Genomic DNA, 16,719 nt, shown 5'->3' on the forward strand with positions numbered 1-16,719 from the left:
TTGCATCATAAACACAATTTTTATTGATTTTTTTATCTTATACATATCACATCATAAAAAATACTATAATATTGAAAAATTTGCTCATTTGGTCCCTCAGATTAAAAAAAAAAAACTTTTTTTAATTCTTTGCATTCAAAATCGGCCAAAATAATCTCTCAAATATTGGAAAAAAAAGTCTGCCTATTTGGTCCTAAAGCTTATTTTCGTTCACTTCTGCGAACAAAAACCGCATGTGTGCCTCATGTGCTCATCTTTGTGAGCATGGCCTGTGTTTGAAATCATGAACAAGTAAGGGAGGCGTGCGTATTTTGATCTAAGAAGTAAGCAAAAAAGAGTTTTGGGATCAAACGGGTAGACTTTTTCATATTTGATGGACTATTTTGACTGATTTTGAGTGTTAAAGACTATAAATTTTTTTTTTGGAAATGTGAGGCACCAAATTGCCAAATTTCCTCTATACTATTATTCTAAATAATCTTTTCCAAACAATCTCCCATCTAAACACATCCACCGTTTCCTAAAAGTTGAAGAGATGATAAATGATGCTTGAGTTTGTATTTGTTCACTTTGGAATTTTTGAAGGCATTTCTGCTGCAAAGAAATAACTAAATTCGAATGATTTCAGCGTAAATTATTTTATATTAGAAGACAAAAATAACGGATAATTTTTCTGCAAAGTTCTCTGACTCTTGAAGAAGCTTGCCACGGATGAGGCACCTTTGGAATTCCACAACCAGTACAAGTCCATCCCGCCCATCATTAAAATCCGATACTACTTCAAATGGACTAGTCAACATTTTTCTGATGATCAATCGAAAATGGGCCCATTAATGGAGTTTTTGGATCAAGTTCAAGATTTGTCTCAGCAAGATAGGTCTGCACTCCTTTCTCCACCTTTCTGTCTCGGGTCTCTACAAAATCCAAAGGACTGGACTGAATGGATTCAACCAAATGTTGGAACTGAAATGCTTCTAACCTGCTATATAATCTAATAAATTTGGCGGTTCATATAGCATTGAAAGATGAATCAAGGTAATCAGTACTCGATTCTAGATTGGTTCGCTGATTAGTCAAGTTAAATTTGACCTGTATTTTATATTTGATAATCTTCAAACTCAATGGAAAAAAAATTTCGTTCAAGTTCGATTTGACAAATAAACAAGGCAAAAGTGAACAAAATTTCAAATTCGTTAAAATAATAAAATAAATTTGAGCACTAGGATGCTCGCTTTGATTAGACTGCTAGATTCATGCTTGTATTTATCTCAATTTCTTATTAGATAAAAAAAAAAATTTTGCAATCCACAGCATTAAATTATTTCACGTTTTTTTCTTCATGATTTTCACATAAAAATATGTGCATTTGGAGTGAAGATTATTTGAATTTTTGTGGTTGTCATTTCCTTTTAACTCTCCATAATGTGATGTACGTAAAAATACAAATACGGTTAAAAAAGAGAGTTGAAAAATAATAACTTGATTTTGCTATAGAATCAACCATCCAACTTTTGTTGTTGAACTTTTTGTCATTAAGATAATATTAAGGCATGCCCTTGTCTGTAAAACCATTCTTCTATGTGTGGGATTAAACATTTTCATTGAGTAATGCATATCCTTTAAAGAGTTGACATCTCGAGGAATGTGCCTAAAAATAAGAAGTCAATTTGGCAATCCGACTCCAATTCAAGCAAATGCCCTTAAAAAAAAACCAACCAGTAGCGTGTTGTGTTATTTTGGTCCTTATCCTTCAGGACCTAACCTAACAAAATATATTTTTCCAATTCTAAGGCCATTCCCTTGTGTCTACTCTACTCACCTTTTGTACCTACTGTGGTCCTAACTCCTAAGGGGTGACAATAGTTGACAGAGAGCACGTGATGCACGCGTGATAATCTACCTAACATGTACTACAACCTTTTACTACTATTAATTTACTATTTTTTTTACCGCATAAATGTGACAAGTTTCAACACAAACTGTTCCTTCCTCCTACCCCACTCTGCATCCATCCATGCTATCATGTTTCTGTATCATTACAGTAACCAATGTCACTCACTCACACCTTGTCTGCAACAAAAGTTATTGAAAATCCAAAGTTTACTATGCAAATTGCTCCTCTCAAATCCATGAACCCCACATTTACAAATTAAGCACACAACTAGTACTAATCACTCTTCAATTGATTACATTACAAGAACTGAGAGTTAACAAAAGCTGAAATGATCAAAGTCAGTCAGTCCCGAGGAGCCAAAGGCAACTGATGAGTGATAATCAAGAAACAGAAGTAAATTATATCTTAACAAATACACAACAACTAGTAGTAGTAAAAGGGAAAGTAGAAGTCTGAAAGATGGGAGATTTCATACAGGTCCATTGGCCAGCCATGGCTCCTGCCAATTACAGAATATTTAGTCATAAAAAACAAAAAGAGGCCACTGGATTGTTTCTCCATCATATTACATAATTGAACAGCTACTGGTGTTCTCGTCACTGAACATATGAGCTGATGCAGATTGATCAGCAGTGTTGTAGTAACTAGGGTCACTACCCATGTAGGAATGATATGGAGGAAGAACTGCCGCAGGACCATAACCGTAGTAGTAGCCAGTGCTGGTGGGAATGTAGGGAGATCTGTTGTACATCATCTGAGGCTGTTGCATAGCATGCCTGTTTTGCAAGTTCATCAGCATTGATTGTGAGGAGGGCTGGTTGTACACACCATTACCATTCATATTCACCATCATGGCTGAAGGATGATGGCCTGCAGCCATCCCAGCAGTAGGGAATCCAGCAGGAGAAGAATTCATAAATGCTTGGTTGTTTGGCTGAACTTGATGGTGATAAACTGCTCCGGAGCCAGTACTAGCAGCATTGCCTCCCAAAACAGAAGCAAAATTATTAGCCCCACCATCACCATGAAAACCAGCAAGATTCATCATGGAACTAATGTCATTCCCTATCTTCGCCTCCCCTGGATTGATGATATTTCCACCACCTGCAAACTGCGCATTATTCATCTTCAGAGCTTGCATTGTTTTCTGATCAATCCCACCAGGATTTCCCTTCATTCCCATATTCTGATTAGGCTGATGATTCGCTTTCTTTCCAGCATTCACATTTCCAGAATTGTTCGGCATTTTACCATTATTAGAAGCTGCTGCTGCAGCAGCCATGGCTTGTCCAAAACCATTCTTTGCATTCTTCCCTTGCATCGCAGCTGTTTGTTGCCGCAGCAGATTTATCTGGTTAGCTTTCTCCCTCAGAAACCTCAGCTCCTCTTCTTCCTCATCTTCATCCTCCTCCTCATCAAGAAAATCCTCGTCCTCTTCTAGGTTAAAAGCTAACTTCTGCTGGTTTTTTAGAGCTTCGAGACCTTTTATTAGGCCTTGTTGCTGCTTCTGACCTTTGTTGTTGTTCTTGTCATCTTTATTACAATTAGCATTTTGTTGTTTCTGGTTTTGGTTAGTTGTCTGTGACCAAAGCTCAGCATGTTTCCCAGCTCTAACCAATTTTTTTATCAGTGTTGCAGAATCTACACCTCCTGAAACAGTAACTTTCTGTTGTTCTGCATCTATGCTCACTTGGTAGACTCCTGTAGAAAATTAAAAAGGCTCAGAAAGAAAGAAGACATAAATGGACAAGCCCAAGGCTGCAAAAAGATCCATTTTTGGACTAAGAAGCAGAGCAATAAAGAGAATGCCTCCACTTCTCTAGTTCAACAGGAAAAAGTAATCCCAAATATCCATGGACCTTAAAAGAACTATACTTCATAGTGAACTTCATCATATTAACCTCAGACAGTGTCAGTATAGGCATAAAGTCCCAAACTTTCCATCCCATAATCATAGAATAATCACTAAAATTACCTTAACCTTTTCAAACGACCCAAGGTACACAGTAATTCCAGGCCAAAGCTAAGTCCAGGAAGTAAAAATTTGTCACGCTAACCCGAATAATGGGACAACAGTATTGAAATATGTAAAAGGTAGAAAAAGGTCAAAAATATACATTGGCGTACCTTCAATTCTCTGGAGAAGTTTTTTAACTTTCTGCTTGCACCCATCACAATGTATGTTCACTCTGAGGGCACAAGTCTATAGAAAAAGATAAAAGAACATGAAAAAATGAAAAGGGTCACAAGATAATTTTAGGAAATGGCACAATTCAACTTTTACTACATTTGTAGACAATAAAAAATGTAGTGGCATCTTAAGACCCAAAAAATGGAAAATAGAATTACCTGGATCTTCAGGAGCTTAAAGTCCTCATCTTTACTCATATCTTCTTCCCTGGTTTTTGGAATGAAAGATCTTCCTGCTAGAAAAGGAAAGGAAATTTTTTTTAAAAAAAAAAGGACCTTAAATGTTCCTTTTTTTGTGAAGAAACAGAGGAAAAGAGCAGAGATTCTTGACCCCTCTTCTCCCTTCCTTCTTATTGTTGCTGTTGTGGTTGTGTCAAGAACAAACAAATAAAGAGCACATGGGGGGATTGGTGCCTTAGAAAAGCCTTACACAAAAAAGAAAGGACTAAAGGGTACAATGCAAATAAAAAGTAAATGAAAAAGATGATAAAACGAGCCAATAGGAAGATACAGAGGAAAAAGAGGTGAGCAAGAAAGTCAGAAGGAGGAACAGAGAAGCAGTAGGGGGAGGGAGAGTAGAGTTGGGGGAAGTGAAGTTGGAGGTGGAGGAGTGAAGTGTTTGTATATGTGTTGGGAGTCTGAGTTCTGAAGTGATGTGATTTAACGTTAAATACTGAGAAAAACAATAAAAGAAGAACAGCGACTTGACAAGCCGACTTCTTCTATGCCTCTGTCTCTGTCTTTGTTGTCACATGCCTCTTTGTACTTCTCTCGTTTCCCTCCCTCCAAAAAAACTTAACCAAATTTTTTGTTTTGCTGAAATTCTCTTCTGTGAAATATTAACGGTCAAATACCATCAAATTTCACTAAAACCCATCTCTTAAGTCTTAAGTAGAAATGATGCATTATGTGTTTCTGGTTCTTCTTGTTTTGATTAGTGTGTGAGTGTGTGTAATTTTTGGATGATTGGCTGTGCATTTTTTGAGCCTAACGGCTCTCTTCTCTTCCTACGCTCCTTTCTTCTGTATGTAGTGTGTTTTTGGGAGTCAGCGACTTGGCTGCATTTAATATGCGCAAAAATAAATGTGGAAGGTTTCTTTCTTTCTTTATAATTTCCACCCCTTCTCTTTTTTTTTTTTTTTGCTTTTCTCTCTTTTCATTTCTCTTCAATTTTTAGACGGTTTTTTTTCCTCCCTCCTTCTTTTGTTGGTTAAAAATTTGGAAATTTTCTCGGAGAATGAACTAACCTAAGCTTCTAGCATGCCGTGAATCATTTGAATGTAGATTTAGCTCACCTCCCTAAGTAAAAATAGGGGTACCACAATCCTATTTGGATTGCTATTTTTAAGAATTTTTTGTAAAAAAATGTCCTATAATAATTGATGTATCTGAGGTAAAAAATTGATTGAAAAATATGTTCACGAAAAACGTACAAATATTTACAAAAAATCACAATCCAGACAATTGTAGTAGCCTAACATTTACCATGGAGCATTTGCATTAGTATGGCTCTTCAGTTTGTGATCGTCCAAAATTTCATGTTTTGGATAGTGACTGGTTGGGTATAATTTTCGGTAAGCTTCAGATTTAGCATTTTAGTATGTTAGTAGTTGCAGAGAAACATCTTAGCAGACTTTTGTACAATTTGCAGTGCAACCTATCTTTAAACAAGCATTTAAAGTCAGTGTTTACATCTTACAACACCTAGAATAAGGGCCTTGTTTGGAAGTCTAAGTTTTTTGTAAAGTTTGTTGCTACAAATTTTTTAAAAATTTTAACTACAGTAATCTCAAAAAATCTTTCAACGTTTTTAAACTATACACTTCAAAATATTCAAAAAAAAATACACTTCAAAAAATTTTTTAAAAACTTCTATAATAAATTACAGTAAAATTTTAGATAAACACCCAAAAAACTCACCTTCCAAAACGGGTTGCCTAGGTTTCTTTCACACAGAACATGAATCCAGACAGACCCCTGTAAGAAATACATTTTTTTTATGACAAGAAATACATATTTCAAGACCATATACCCAAATTAAAGTTCCATTTGAGCATTGAAATGAAAGACTGGCTTAGAGCTTGGCTCCATACGTGGTGATAATGCATTGAAAGCAGACTGAGCACTTTTAATGCATGGCAGTTGCGACTGACAACTGAGTACATTGTCTGCAGGATATTCAATTATGAACAGAAACATTCTTTATACAGTGAGGATTAGGCTTATTTAAGTAAAAAGATAAAAGTTTTTTTTTTATCGCAACAATAGGATTCTTTTAACTTAATCTAATTTAATCTAGGATGAGGGAAATAAAATTCCTAAATTATATCATATAAGATATCTTTCTACTGTGCATATATCATATAATCTTAGATATCTTACACTGTAAAGGAATAAGATTCCTATAACTTAATCTTAAATAAATTACATTGTAATTTAGAATAATTACACTGTAACATTTTTTATGATGTGATGTATGTTAGATAAAAAAGTATTTAAAAATATAAAAAAATAAATTAAAAAATATATTTATAATAAAAAAAATATTATTTAAGATAATTCAACAATCCAAACACACCTATCATGTTTGAGCACGTTACTTGGTAAATTGTGCAATTTAATTCAGTAAGAAAATTATTTAGAATAATTCAACAATCAACGTAAAAAGAAGCACATTACTTTGTAAACTGTGCAATTTATTCATGCTTGAGCATGGACAGTCTACTGGTCAACTTTAAGTAACTATCAACCCCTTTATGTATAGCCTAGTGTAGAACCAAGAAGGAGCTCAGTTTTTTTTGTAGTATAAAACAAGGTAGAGTATTGAAAAGGGGATCAACAACCTAATGAATAAGTGTAGCAAGTTTGAGCTATATAAAGAAATTGTAAGCATAAACTCTTCTAAATTATTTACTACAATTTTATAAACTCCTCCAAAATGATTGTCCAATCCAAAGATAATCAACTAAATAATCATTATAGGTTCATAATCTTTTATTTTTATCTTTAATTTATAGACAATAATTGTTTACTTATTCTTGACGACTTGAGTGCATAATAGAGTCTTACTAGTTGGATTGAGTTTTAGTGCCAGTTTCACATTACTTTGATCCAAAAAGAGAGAAAAAAAAGGGTAAAAAGTTCAAAGCAAGAAAAGAATGCAAAAAGTCCACACATGTTTTGACATTTTACAGTAGTTCACTACTGTTCCCAAACATGCTCCCAATATTCTAACGCTATTTGTACATACTCTCCAACCCCAAGGCTCACTTGTTGGGGGGGGGGGGGGGGTGGGGATATGTGACTTGAGGGCATAACTTTACTCCCCTGTCCCAAGGGGCTTGTTTTACTTTCTGAGGATTAAAGACTTGGGAGTTGGGAGGCAGCATCCCAGCACTTGGCTGCACGCAAACACACAGAAAAAGGGATGAAAACCAACAGTACTCTTTGATCCCTTTGTTTTGTAGGAGTCATACTCATACATACATACACAGTAGAGTAGTAGTGTAGAGGCCAGTAGTAGAGAAGAGAAAGAGTGTTAGGTCCATCATTACTTCCTCCCACCCCAACAGGACCTGCAAGTCTTCTCTGCTGCATGCTGTCCCAGTTTTCCTTTTCCCCTTCACTTTAACTTGGCTTAATCTTCAAGCCTCTCTTTTGTTTTCAACTTTCAACTCCTCCATAATACCTTTAACTGTCACTGATTCCTTTGTCCAATTTGTTTCCACTTCCCAAAGTATCACTTTCCCCAACCCTCCAGCCAATATGAAGCAACTGCAGCCCTTCCACACAATGTCTTGGCATGAAATGAATGAATGTAATGGTTTATCAATCCAAGGATTTCGTGGCAATTTGTTTGCAGTATAGAAGGGGCACCGTTATAATCGATTGGCCGTTTTCTAGTTACGGATATTTTCAGCTACACGAGTCATTCCACAAAATTTCGTATAGGAGAAGTTCTTGATCAACATGTTTTTTTTTAACGATTTGCTATTCAAACTCATTACAAAACCATGAAATGGATGTGGGTTTCTCCTGGTTTCTTAGATTCTCTTCTGGATCGTTTAGCCGTTAACTTTACGAGTATTACTAATCTAATTGGATGTATTTACCTGTCGTTCTGAAAGAGCATTCCAAAAGAATCTCTCTGTTTCGTCACATCTACTATGTGCAATTCGATGAATCCCACCAACAGCTACTAGTACTTTTTATTGGCATGGTGGATCTTCATTTCCACAGCTATAAATGGTCCATCTGGTGGTCTTAAGTTGGGAATCAAAGTGATCTTCTTTGGATTTGTTAAGAGGTACTATGGCTGACATGTTTGTACTACCAAATCCAATTGCGGAATAAGCGTGGAATTTATTATTTCTAGTTTTCCTATCACAGCAGCTCTTCATCAAAAGTAGATCGAAGTACGTTAATGGGAGGGAACTAAATATAGTTATACTACTACCAGTACTCTTGAAAAGGGCAAGAAAAGGCATGTTACACCATTCGAAAGTCTAACCGGATGCATGGCTTGTAAAAGAGGCCACACCTAAGAGCTTTTTTCGATATATGGCAATTTTCTCACAAAATCCCTGTTTGGTACTTGAATTTTTTGCCAAATTAGTCTGTTACAAGTTTTTTAAAAATTTTACCTACAGTAATTTCAAAAATCTTTTCAAAATTTTTAAACTATACACTTTAAAATATTCAAATATTTACACACTTCAAAATTTTTTTCAAAAACTCCTACAGTAAGTTATAATAAAATTTTAGATAAATACTCAAAAAATTCACTTGACAAACGGATCCCTCAAGTGTCGAAAAGGGTACTTTTGACACTACATAAGAGTACTGAGAAACCATTTATTTTAAGTTAGTGAATTGACCACCAGTAAGTGCTCGGTTGAGGGGTCTATTCTGCCCACCAACATAAATACCTGTGAAGTCGCCCTTGGCTACTCCTTCCCCATAGTTTAAAAAAAAAAAAGGAGGGTTAAGTGCACTAAATCCCTTGAAGTCTAAGTCATGTTTGGATTGTAATTTTTTTGGAGTTTTTATAGAAAATATATTATAACGATTTGATATATATTAGATAAAAAATTAATTGAAAAATATATTTACGAAAAATGTAAAAATTTTTTGAGAAAAAATCCCTTTCCAAACAAGGCTACCTCCCTCATCTCAACAAATGGGCACTTTCTGCCCTTAGTTGATGTTTTAAGACATTAGTGCCTCCCACTGATTACCTTTTTATTTTTTTTTTCTCCTTTTATACCCTTTTTCTACTTGTCCCTCTTCTTTAGATTTTTAATTTTTATCCCTTCTTTCATATGACGGATTGCTTTCTTCTCTTTGCTATTATTATCTATATATTGTTTTTAATGTTTTTAAACTTATTCTTTATTTATTTCTATATTTTGTACAATTTGTTATTACAAGTAATAATTAGGTTGTTTGGATTATAATTTTTCAAGAGTTTTTTGAAAAAAAGTATTATAACACTTTTTAGAATATGATGTATGTGAGACAGAAGATAATTGAGAAATGCATAAAAGGAGGAATATCTACAGAAGGTAACAATCCAAACATGGCCTAAATGTATGAGTATCTAATATCGTACAAGGTACTCTTTAAGAGTAAATTCGATATTACCTAATGGTGAGTTGATAAGTGCAGAATAGTTTTTAACATAGCCAAATTCCATATTATAATAGGGCTCTATTTCTTATGTATACTTCTATCTCACATTTGCTACATTTCAAATATATTACAGTAGTGTCATTTTCTCAACACTCTTAAAAACTCCTAAAAATTACATTTCAGACGAACCTTTAGATTGTCAATAACACACTATAGTTATTATGTTGGGTTCTAAACCAAATTTAAAAACAAGGAAATTACAATGCAAATAGGTAGACAAAAAATGCAAAGAATACATAGATGAAGACAAGCGCTTGAGGTTAAAATGTGACCCATGGATGTATTATGTATATGTTTCCATTGACTCCAGTAAAAAATTTCCGTGATTGTTCTTCATATTTGGACACTTTCACTTTCAGCACAACCGAAAAACTTTTGACACACAACAATTTGACTCTCAAATCTCCATCAAACGTACGACTCAACACCTATTCTGTCTTTCTCCTTCACCCCACTCTTTATTAATCACAAAAAGTTACCTATTTGTACCTTAAAGCTAAGTAGGCCAAGACACTCCAATTAGTGGTACATTCCTGTTAAGATGTTGCACTATTTTCTCACATGTCAGTGTCGTTTTCGCTTATTCACAGGCAGGAAAAAAACAACTAGCAAAGTTCCAATGAGCCCATGCATGCACCAATATTTTTGAAGGATTTGGGATGACAAGGAGGACACTGCTGATCAAATGAGACAGGTCTCTCTTTTAACTACTCTTTTGGCTGCAGAGATGATGATTGTCAACCCTTTCACCTACTCAATTTGGTGAAATTACTGCTTTATTTACAACTACACAATAAACATCGACTAAAGCTAGGACGAAATGGGATCCTTTTGGGGACTTCTCTTTCTTCTTTTTGGGGTGCTAATTGAAATTTGAAAATTTTCAAATGCATATTTAAAGCATTTATATGCAGTGATAGAGGGTTCGAGAGCTCAGATTTTTAAGCTTTGTATCTTTTTTTCCTTTATAATCAAATTAACCATTATAGATTGCTTGATAGTGCTTCCTATTTCACCTAGTTGATATTTGTAGATTTTATAGTTACCTTGCTCATTTTTCTGTAATAGTTTGAGCGTATACACCTCCTTTCGTGTATTATTTCTTGCATATCAATGAAAGTCAGAGAGAGCTTCCCAAAGAAAAAAAAGACATACCGAAAACAACGAGAAGAAGAGGGAAATCTCCTTATGACTTTTTAATGAAGCACATAATGATCTAGTCACTAGAGTTGAAGTTAATGAAAATCTTTTGTTATTCAGAGATACCAAAATTAAAATGAAAAAAAGTCATTATACTTGCAATATAGCTGAATAATTCTTGATTATATACAACTAATATTGCTCAATGGTCCGAGAAGAGCTGTTAGAATTCTCTCCGTTGTCCTGCATTTGGTAGTTGGGGGTAGAGAAGGGTGGGAGGTTAAAAAAAATTATTGATTATAGATAAATTGGGTTTGTTTGGATAGGGTATTATTTGAAATATTATTTGAAATAATTACTGTAGCACTTTTTATGATATGCTGTATGTGAGATAAAAAGGTAGATTGAGAAATGTATTTATGATGCAAGCGAAATATTATTTGAGATAATAGTGCTATCGAATCCCATGAATTGGGCACAATTGGACAAAATTTTGCAATTGGGAGTGGGAGGTAAGAAAAAAGGTTGATTATAGATATATCATTATTATTGTTATTATCCCCTGAATTGGGCAATTGGACAAAATTTTGAGCTTCCCTCCGTTACTTGTACGTTTGTGGATATTTTTTCTTACATAATACTTCATTGGGCTCTGAAACTCCATTGAGTACATTTTTAAATGGGCTGATCATATTGAGCCCATCTTTTTGTGTAACTTTGAGAGTATGTTTGATGTCGACCACTCGATTCTCTCAGTATCTGGATCATTCTAACATTTTATGGGCAACCTGGTTTGTACACTTTTCCCTATGTAAAGATAAGTTGTTTAGAGGCATCAGCTGTCTTAGCTAATATTCAGCTCCACTAATTGACTTGCTGATTTAATTAACTAATTATTGGGTAATTAATAATTTCTTCTCCATAATATTTGTGACTTTTCTTTTCCATCTTCGACTTCTATAGAGAGTACCTACCACAACAATGCATGAAATTTGGCCAAAATTTAACTTATCTCCTATGAAATTCTTCCATGGAGGCTGTCGATGTGAATCTTCTTGTTACATGGAATTACTAGTTTTATGTTTAATTTCATTCAGCATTGGACAAAATCCACAAATAAATAAGTTAGATAATCAATTTGACAATGAAGTGTAGTCTAATTAATAAGACATTTCACCAGTAACCGACAGATCACGGGCTCAAGGTAGGAGGAGAAGTGAAGAACCACTCTTGATCGTTTAAAAAAAACAGACACTCAATTTCCTATTTCATTAAAAGATTTTTTGGGATATTGGACTCTCTCATGATTCAAGCCAAGGGAACGGATAAGATTGAGTTTGCAGTCTTTCATGCTTCTTAAAACCCAAAATTATTGAGCCACTATAAAATGTTTTTAATTTACTAATGACCTTAAAGTTTACCAAAAAGTTGATTTTGAATCTCAGGGTATCTCATTTTTTTTCTAAGTGATAGCTATCTATTACATTTAACAATTGATAGTTGATTAGTGGTCTTAATCATGAACCAAATATAATTGCCAAAAGTATGTTAATGGTGACAGACATAAAGGATCCAACTAAGAAGTTTCTTTCCCATGACCTAAAAAAGTATATTCAATCTAAGGATTATGCTCCAATAAATTATTCTCCCACATCTTAGGTAATGCAATTCAAGATAAAAGCATATTGTATTTTATTTCCTTTTCTTAACCAATTCTCCATTGCTTTAGGCGACAAGATGTGAATATGTCAACTCAATGTTCATTCCATGGAAAACTTGGATAAATCATCATTTTGTCATCATATTGGAGATTATTGTAGGCAAAGATTGAATATCTAAAGCGCCAATTATTTGTGTGAAAACAGTTTTTTTGTAGTGTTATAGACCAAAGTTTGATTGAGAAAACAAGTGATATTTTGACACATAGAGTAAACGGTTAAGTACTCTAGGCAATTGTTTGAGGTATTTGGGCATCCATTTCCTTTCTTACTTTTCAAAATTAAAAAATAAAATTGTTTAGAAAACTGTTAGGGAAATGGCTTAGTATGAAATTAATGGTATAACCTTTTACATAACACTACCAGTGGGTGGTGAAGACTAATCCCAGTACAGGATATCTATCATCTTTTTCTCTTTCTTTTTAAAATAATTTTTGTATATTCATCCTCTTTGAGGTGAGAACTTGAGAAGTGAGGAAATGAGTATCATCTATCGGATTCCCACTCAAGAAAGGAAAATGGAACCCCCCTCCCCCAACCAAAACCCACCCTTCTCTCAGAACATTTTTTCAAAGATACAATTGGATCAGATTTAACTAATAGGTTGCCTAGCTTCCTAGTAAATCTTATCTTTAGCGGAGTGAGGTCAATTATTTGTCCTATGGGCATATTCATGTTTTAAACCAATTGTTTGTTCCAAATTTCTACCTCAATTGCTTTCTCTACCTTTTCCTTTCAAAAACTCAGTCAATCACTTTTGCTAACCATACCTCAATCATCAATTATTGTAGTATTTCTACCCCAAAAAAAAAAAAAAATAATTCAATCCTTGTATAATACTGTGTAGCTTATCCCACATCATCTCCTATCTCAAAACTTTAGAATCATATGTATCTCACAAGCCACTTCAAGAAATTCTTTAATAAAATGTTGAGACTTGCCATGCATGGATGGCTTCACTTAACTTTTTAAATAGCAAATGACGAATACAAGTTGAGAATGCAATTCAAAATGCTGCGGAATGCATACAAGGCAAACCATATCTCTCTTAAAATTTGATGGGGAAAATAAAACCTCTGTGCATGTAATAGGAGTAACTGTACCATTCTATATATGGATGGGTTGGGTGGTCTGAGAAGAAAGAATATAAATGAGAGATTTTGGATTCGAAAGCTTCCAGTTGCGCTAAAAAAAAAAAGCCATTCCAAATGTCATTCTATTTTTTCCAACCTCTTTTTAATCTTAGCTCTTGTTTTTAGCTCAAAGGCAAAACGATCATTTCAGGATAGCAAATAATTCAAATACTACTCCAAATTTTTTTTTTTTTTGCATTTTCCTGTTTTTGATAATAAGCTTACTCCAAGGTCCAAACCATATCATACAAGATGTATATTACACCAAAATTAATTCCCTTTTCCCTTTCCCTCCACTTCAACCCCCACCCCTCCTAAAAAAAAAAAAGAAAAAAGGATGCTGCTAGATCTTCTTCATGTATCTTGCATTTATTCCTATCTGCAATAGACAAGATAGAAAAGCACATAACCGATATTGACAAGAAAGGCCATGGCCCTTTTTCAATGTTTTTCTTCTAGTGTCTCCAAACGGCAAGGTGTCAACAAATGCCAGTTTCTCCAACCTCAATTTTGGCAAGGGATCAACATCCAGCAGGTCACCATTGTGCCACACTTTTTTTTCCCCTTAATTTTCTTCACATAATTGAACAAGCATTAGGGTTATCATCACTGAAAAGTGAAGCGTAGCGTTCAGTAGGAGTATTTGGGCTTGGCATTGCTTGAACAACATTCCTTACATAACCAGTTGGTGCCTTTTTGTCATAAGCCTGAGGAGCATATGGATAAGACACCAGATTGTATCTAACATATGGCCAAAACTCAGCCCTCTTTCCTGTGCCTTTCACTTTGCTCAAGACTTTAGTCGGCTCAACATTTCCAGTCACAGTCACCCGGCTATCCTTTCTGCTCACGTCCACTGATTTCACACCTAACAACAAAGCCCAAAAGTATTATTCACTAATTAAAAAAAAAAGAAAAAATTTCGTATAAATATTTATAGTCAATATAGCATATTTTACATATATGTATTCAGTATCAAAATTATACATACTGTCCAAGAAGCAAGTAATAAAGGAAAGATACCTTGCTCAAGCTTTTCTACCACGCAGCTATTCCCTTTACTATGACAATTATTCTAATATAGTTTCCATGGTGTAAATACTAAGTTCCGAAGAATCATACATGCTCCATCTACAAGAAAACTTTTTGCTTACAACATATCTGTGTATGGTAGGCAACAAACAGGAACATGTTCAATCCTGACAAGATTTGCTAAGTAAAGTGCTTTCTTCTTTGTTTTTATTCATAGAAAACAATGATGTTCCAACACTAAAAATGATAAAACCGAATAGTGTACATTTTAGCTTTTCTCTTGGCTCAAATAAGGGGTTTTTGTGATCTATTTGCTGCAAAATCTTGATAATTGAAACTACTAAAGGTTGTAAACCTCTAGAGAAAAAACTAAGAATTTGACAACTATATTAAGTTTTACTTTGTTCGAGAGATGTAATATATCCTGTACAAGTAGGCAACATATTCCGCAAACAATAGACAGAGATGAATACCTTTCATGTGGGAAACAGCATTCTTAACTCTTCTTTCACAGCCATCACAGTCCATCTTTACCTTGATTTCAACTGTCTGAAAGAATATAAAGAAGCACAAGCATGTTAACCATGGACCAATTAACATCTGATGCAACAAGAAACAACTCCTACAAGAAAGGAAAAAAAAAGCTACCACATGCATATTGAAAAATTTCAAGTCTACAAGTAAGAAATTTTTTTTTTTTTTTTATTTAAAAAGAACCAATAAGTGGCTTTGGCATAGATACCTGCAATGGCCTGCGTTTACGCTTTACGTTGTGGCTCACATCGTCAGCTGCATCAGAGCATACGTCTGCTATGTGATCAAGAAAACCCATGATTTTATTTTAGAGGAAAATCCAAATTCTGGTGTTATTTTTCCGAGTGGTTTGCTAAGAAAAAGAGCTAGAAGAGCCAGCCAGAAGCAGGACTGCTGCAAGTTTTTGATGCGTGTGTAGGTACGATTTGGTTTTGTAGGTGCCTATTTATATGAAGAGAAAGTAAGTGAATATTTGGAAGATTGTGAACGAGTAATAGTTGTACACAAGCTGGTCCTTTGAATATGCCATAAACAGTAATTTGAAACTAAAGAAATCAAGAAAATGACTTGTGTCAGCTAATCATGCCATGAACACCCAAAATATCAGGCCGGACAACTGGGAACTTCTGTATTACTTGAGGGCTCAATCAATTAACAGTTGTATAATAATTTATTTTGGCTTTTGTGGGTTGGTATAGCTAGTTGCTTTTTTAGTAGAATCACTCCTGGCAGTCATTTTGTGAAGAAACTACGGTCTCATGAACAGTTGAAATTTCAGTAAGTTTAGAAAAATTTCATCTATCTTACAGCTAATTAATGCATTATTCTCATCTTTTTTTTTTTTAAATAAAAGAGAATCAACAGTGATTTTCACTTGTTCCTGCATTATTCTCGTCTTAACTGTTAAATAAATGAAAAAAGCAGGCTTACTACAGCAAACAAGACCAACCCAGAAATATATACAATATAGTGTGTACGTACGAGGAAAGGCTTTGTAGAAAAAATCCAACAGAGCTTTATATAGTATGCCAATCGGTTAAGCCATTAAATTTTACACAACTGACAAGAGAAAAACGCTGAAGGAAAATACTTCTGTTTTCATGCTCTTGTTTCTACCTAGAAGGGCAGTTTTCAATGTGATTACAAAAAAGAAACAAGGGGAAAAAAAGAAAGGAAGATAAAAGAGAAATAAAAGATAGAAGAAAGAGGCTGCACCCTAGCTAAACGACCTCTAAATAACTGAAATGACTAAATATCAAAACGCTTATTCTTATAATAGTTGATGTACCTTTCTCTTTTGATTTCTATTTTAACTAGGGATGTGACAGAATCGAATCATCGATGCTAGGCCTGCCAACAGAAATTTGGTCAATATGTCCCCAAATAT

The 16,719-nt window shown here is 34.4% G+C and overlaps 2 protein-coding genes across 2 annotated transcripts; both read right to left on the minus strand.

Moving 5' to 3' along the window:
- Positions 1–2,268: 2,268 nt before the first annotated feature.
- LOC113751686 (heavy metal-associated isoprenylated plant protein 37) lies at positions 2,269–4,704 on the minus strand. Its single transcript, XM_027295783.1, has 4 exons — positions 4,416–4,704; positions 4,244–4,317; positions 4,022–4,097; positions 2,269–3,595 (listed from the first exon to the last, which is right to left on the minus strand). The coding sequence occupies exons 2-4, from the start codon at positions 4,280–4,282 to the stop codon at positions 2,460–2,462; spliced, it is 1,251 nt and encodes a 416-aa protein (XP_027151584.1). The 5' UTR covers positions 4,283–4,317; positions 4,416–4,704; the 3' UTR covers positions 2,269–2,459.
- Positions 4,705–13,965: 9,261 nt separating this feature from the next.
- Positions 13,966–15,732, minus strand: LOC113753830 (heavy metal-associated isoprenylated plant protein 21-like). The gene is made up of 3 exons (XM_027298089.1): positions 15,541–15,732; positions 15,272–15,347; positions 13,966–14,634 (listed from the first exon to the last, which is right to left on the minus strand). The coding sequence occupies exons 1-3, from the start codon at positions 15,628–15,630 to the stop codon at positions 14,342–14,344; spliced, it is 459 nt and encodes a 152-aa protein (XP_027153890.1). The 5' UTR covers positions 15,631–15,732; the 3' UTR covers positions 13,966–14,341.
- Positions 15,733–16,719: the final 987 nt, after the last annotated feature.

Source organism: Coffea eugenioides, chromosome 11 (assembly GCF_003713205.1).
Source record: "Coffea eugenioides isolate CCC68of chromosome 11, Ceug_1.0, whole genome shotgun sequence".
Lineage (NCBI taxonomy): Eukaryota > Viridiplantae > Streptophyta > Magnoliopsida > Gentianales > Rubiaceae > Coffea > Coffea eugenioides.

What these genes read in the sequence shown, in the direction of transcription:
- LOC113751686 (XM_027295783.1), bottom strand. Translation starts at nt 4,282, where the DNA reads ATGAGTAAAGATGAGGACTTTAAGCTCCTGAAGATCCAG. An exon ending in TTAAGCTCCTGAAGATCCAG is followed by an intron (nt 4,098 to 4,243) that starts GTAATTCTATTT and finishes CTTTTTCTATAG; the next exon opens with ACTTGTGCCCTCAGAGTGAA. An exon ending in ACTTCTCCAGAGAATTGAAG is followed by an intron (nt 3,596 to 4,021) that starts GTACGCCAATGT and finishes AATTTTCTACAG; the next exon opens with GAGTCTACCAAGTGAGCATA.
- LOC113753830 (XM_027298089.1), bottom strand. Translation starts at nt 15,630, where the DNA reads ATGGGTTTTCTTGATCACATAGCAGACGTATGCTCTGATGCAGCTGAC. An exon ending in GTAAACGCAGGCCATTGCAG is followed by an intron (nt 15,348 to 15,540) that starts GTATCTATGCCA and finishes ATATTCTTTCAG; the next exon opens with ACAGTTGAAATCAAGGTAAA. An exon ending in TGCTGTTTCCCACATGAAAG is followed by an intron (nt 14,635 to 15,271) that starts GTATTCATCTCT and finishes CTTTGTTGTTAG; the next exon opens with GTGTGAAATCAGTGGACGTG.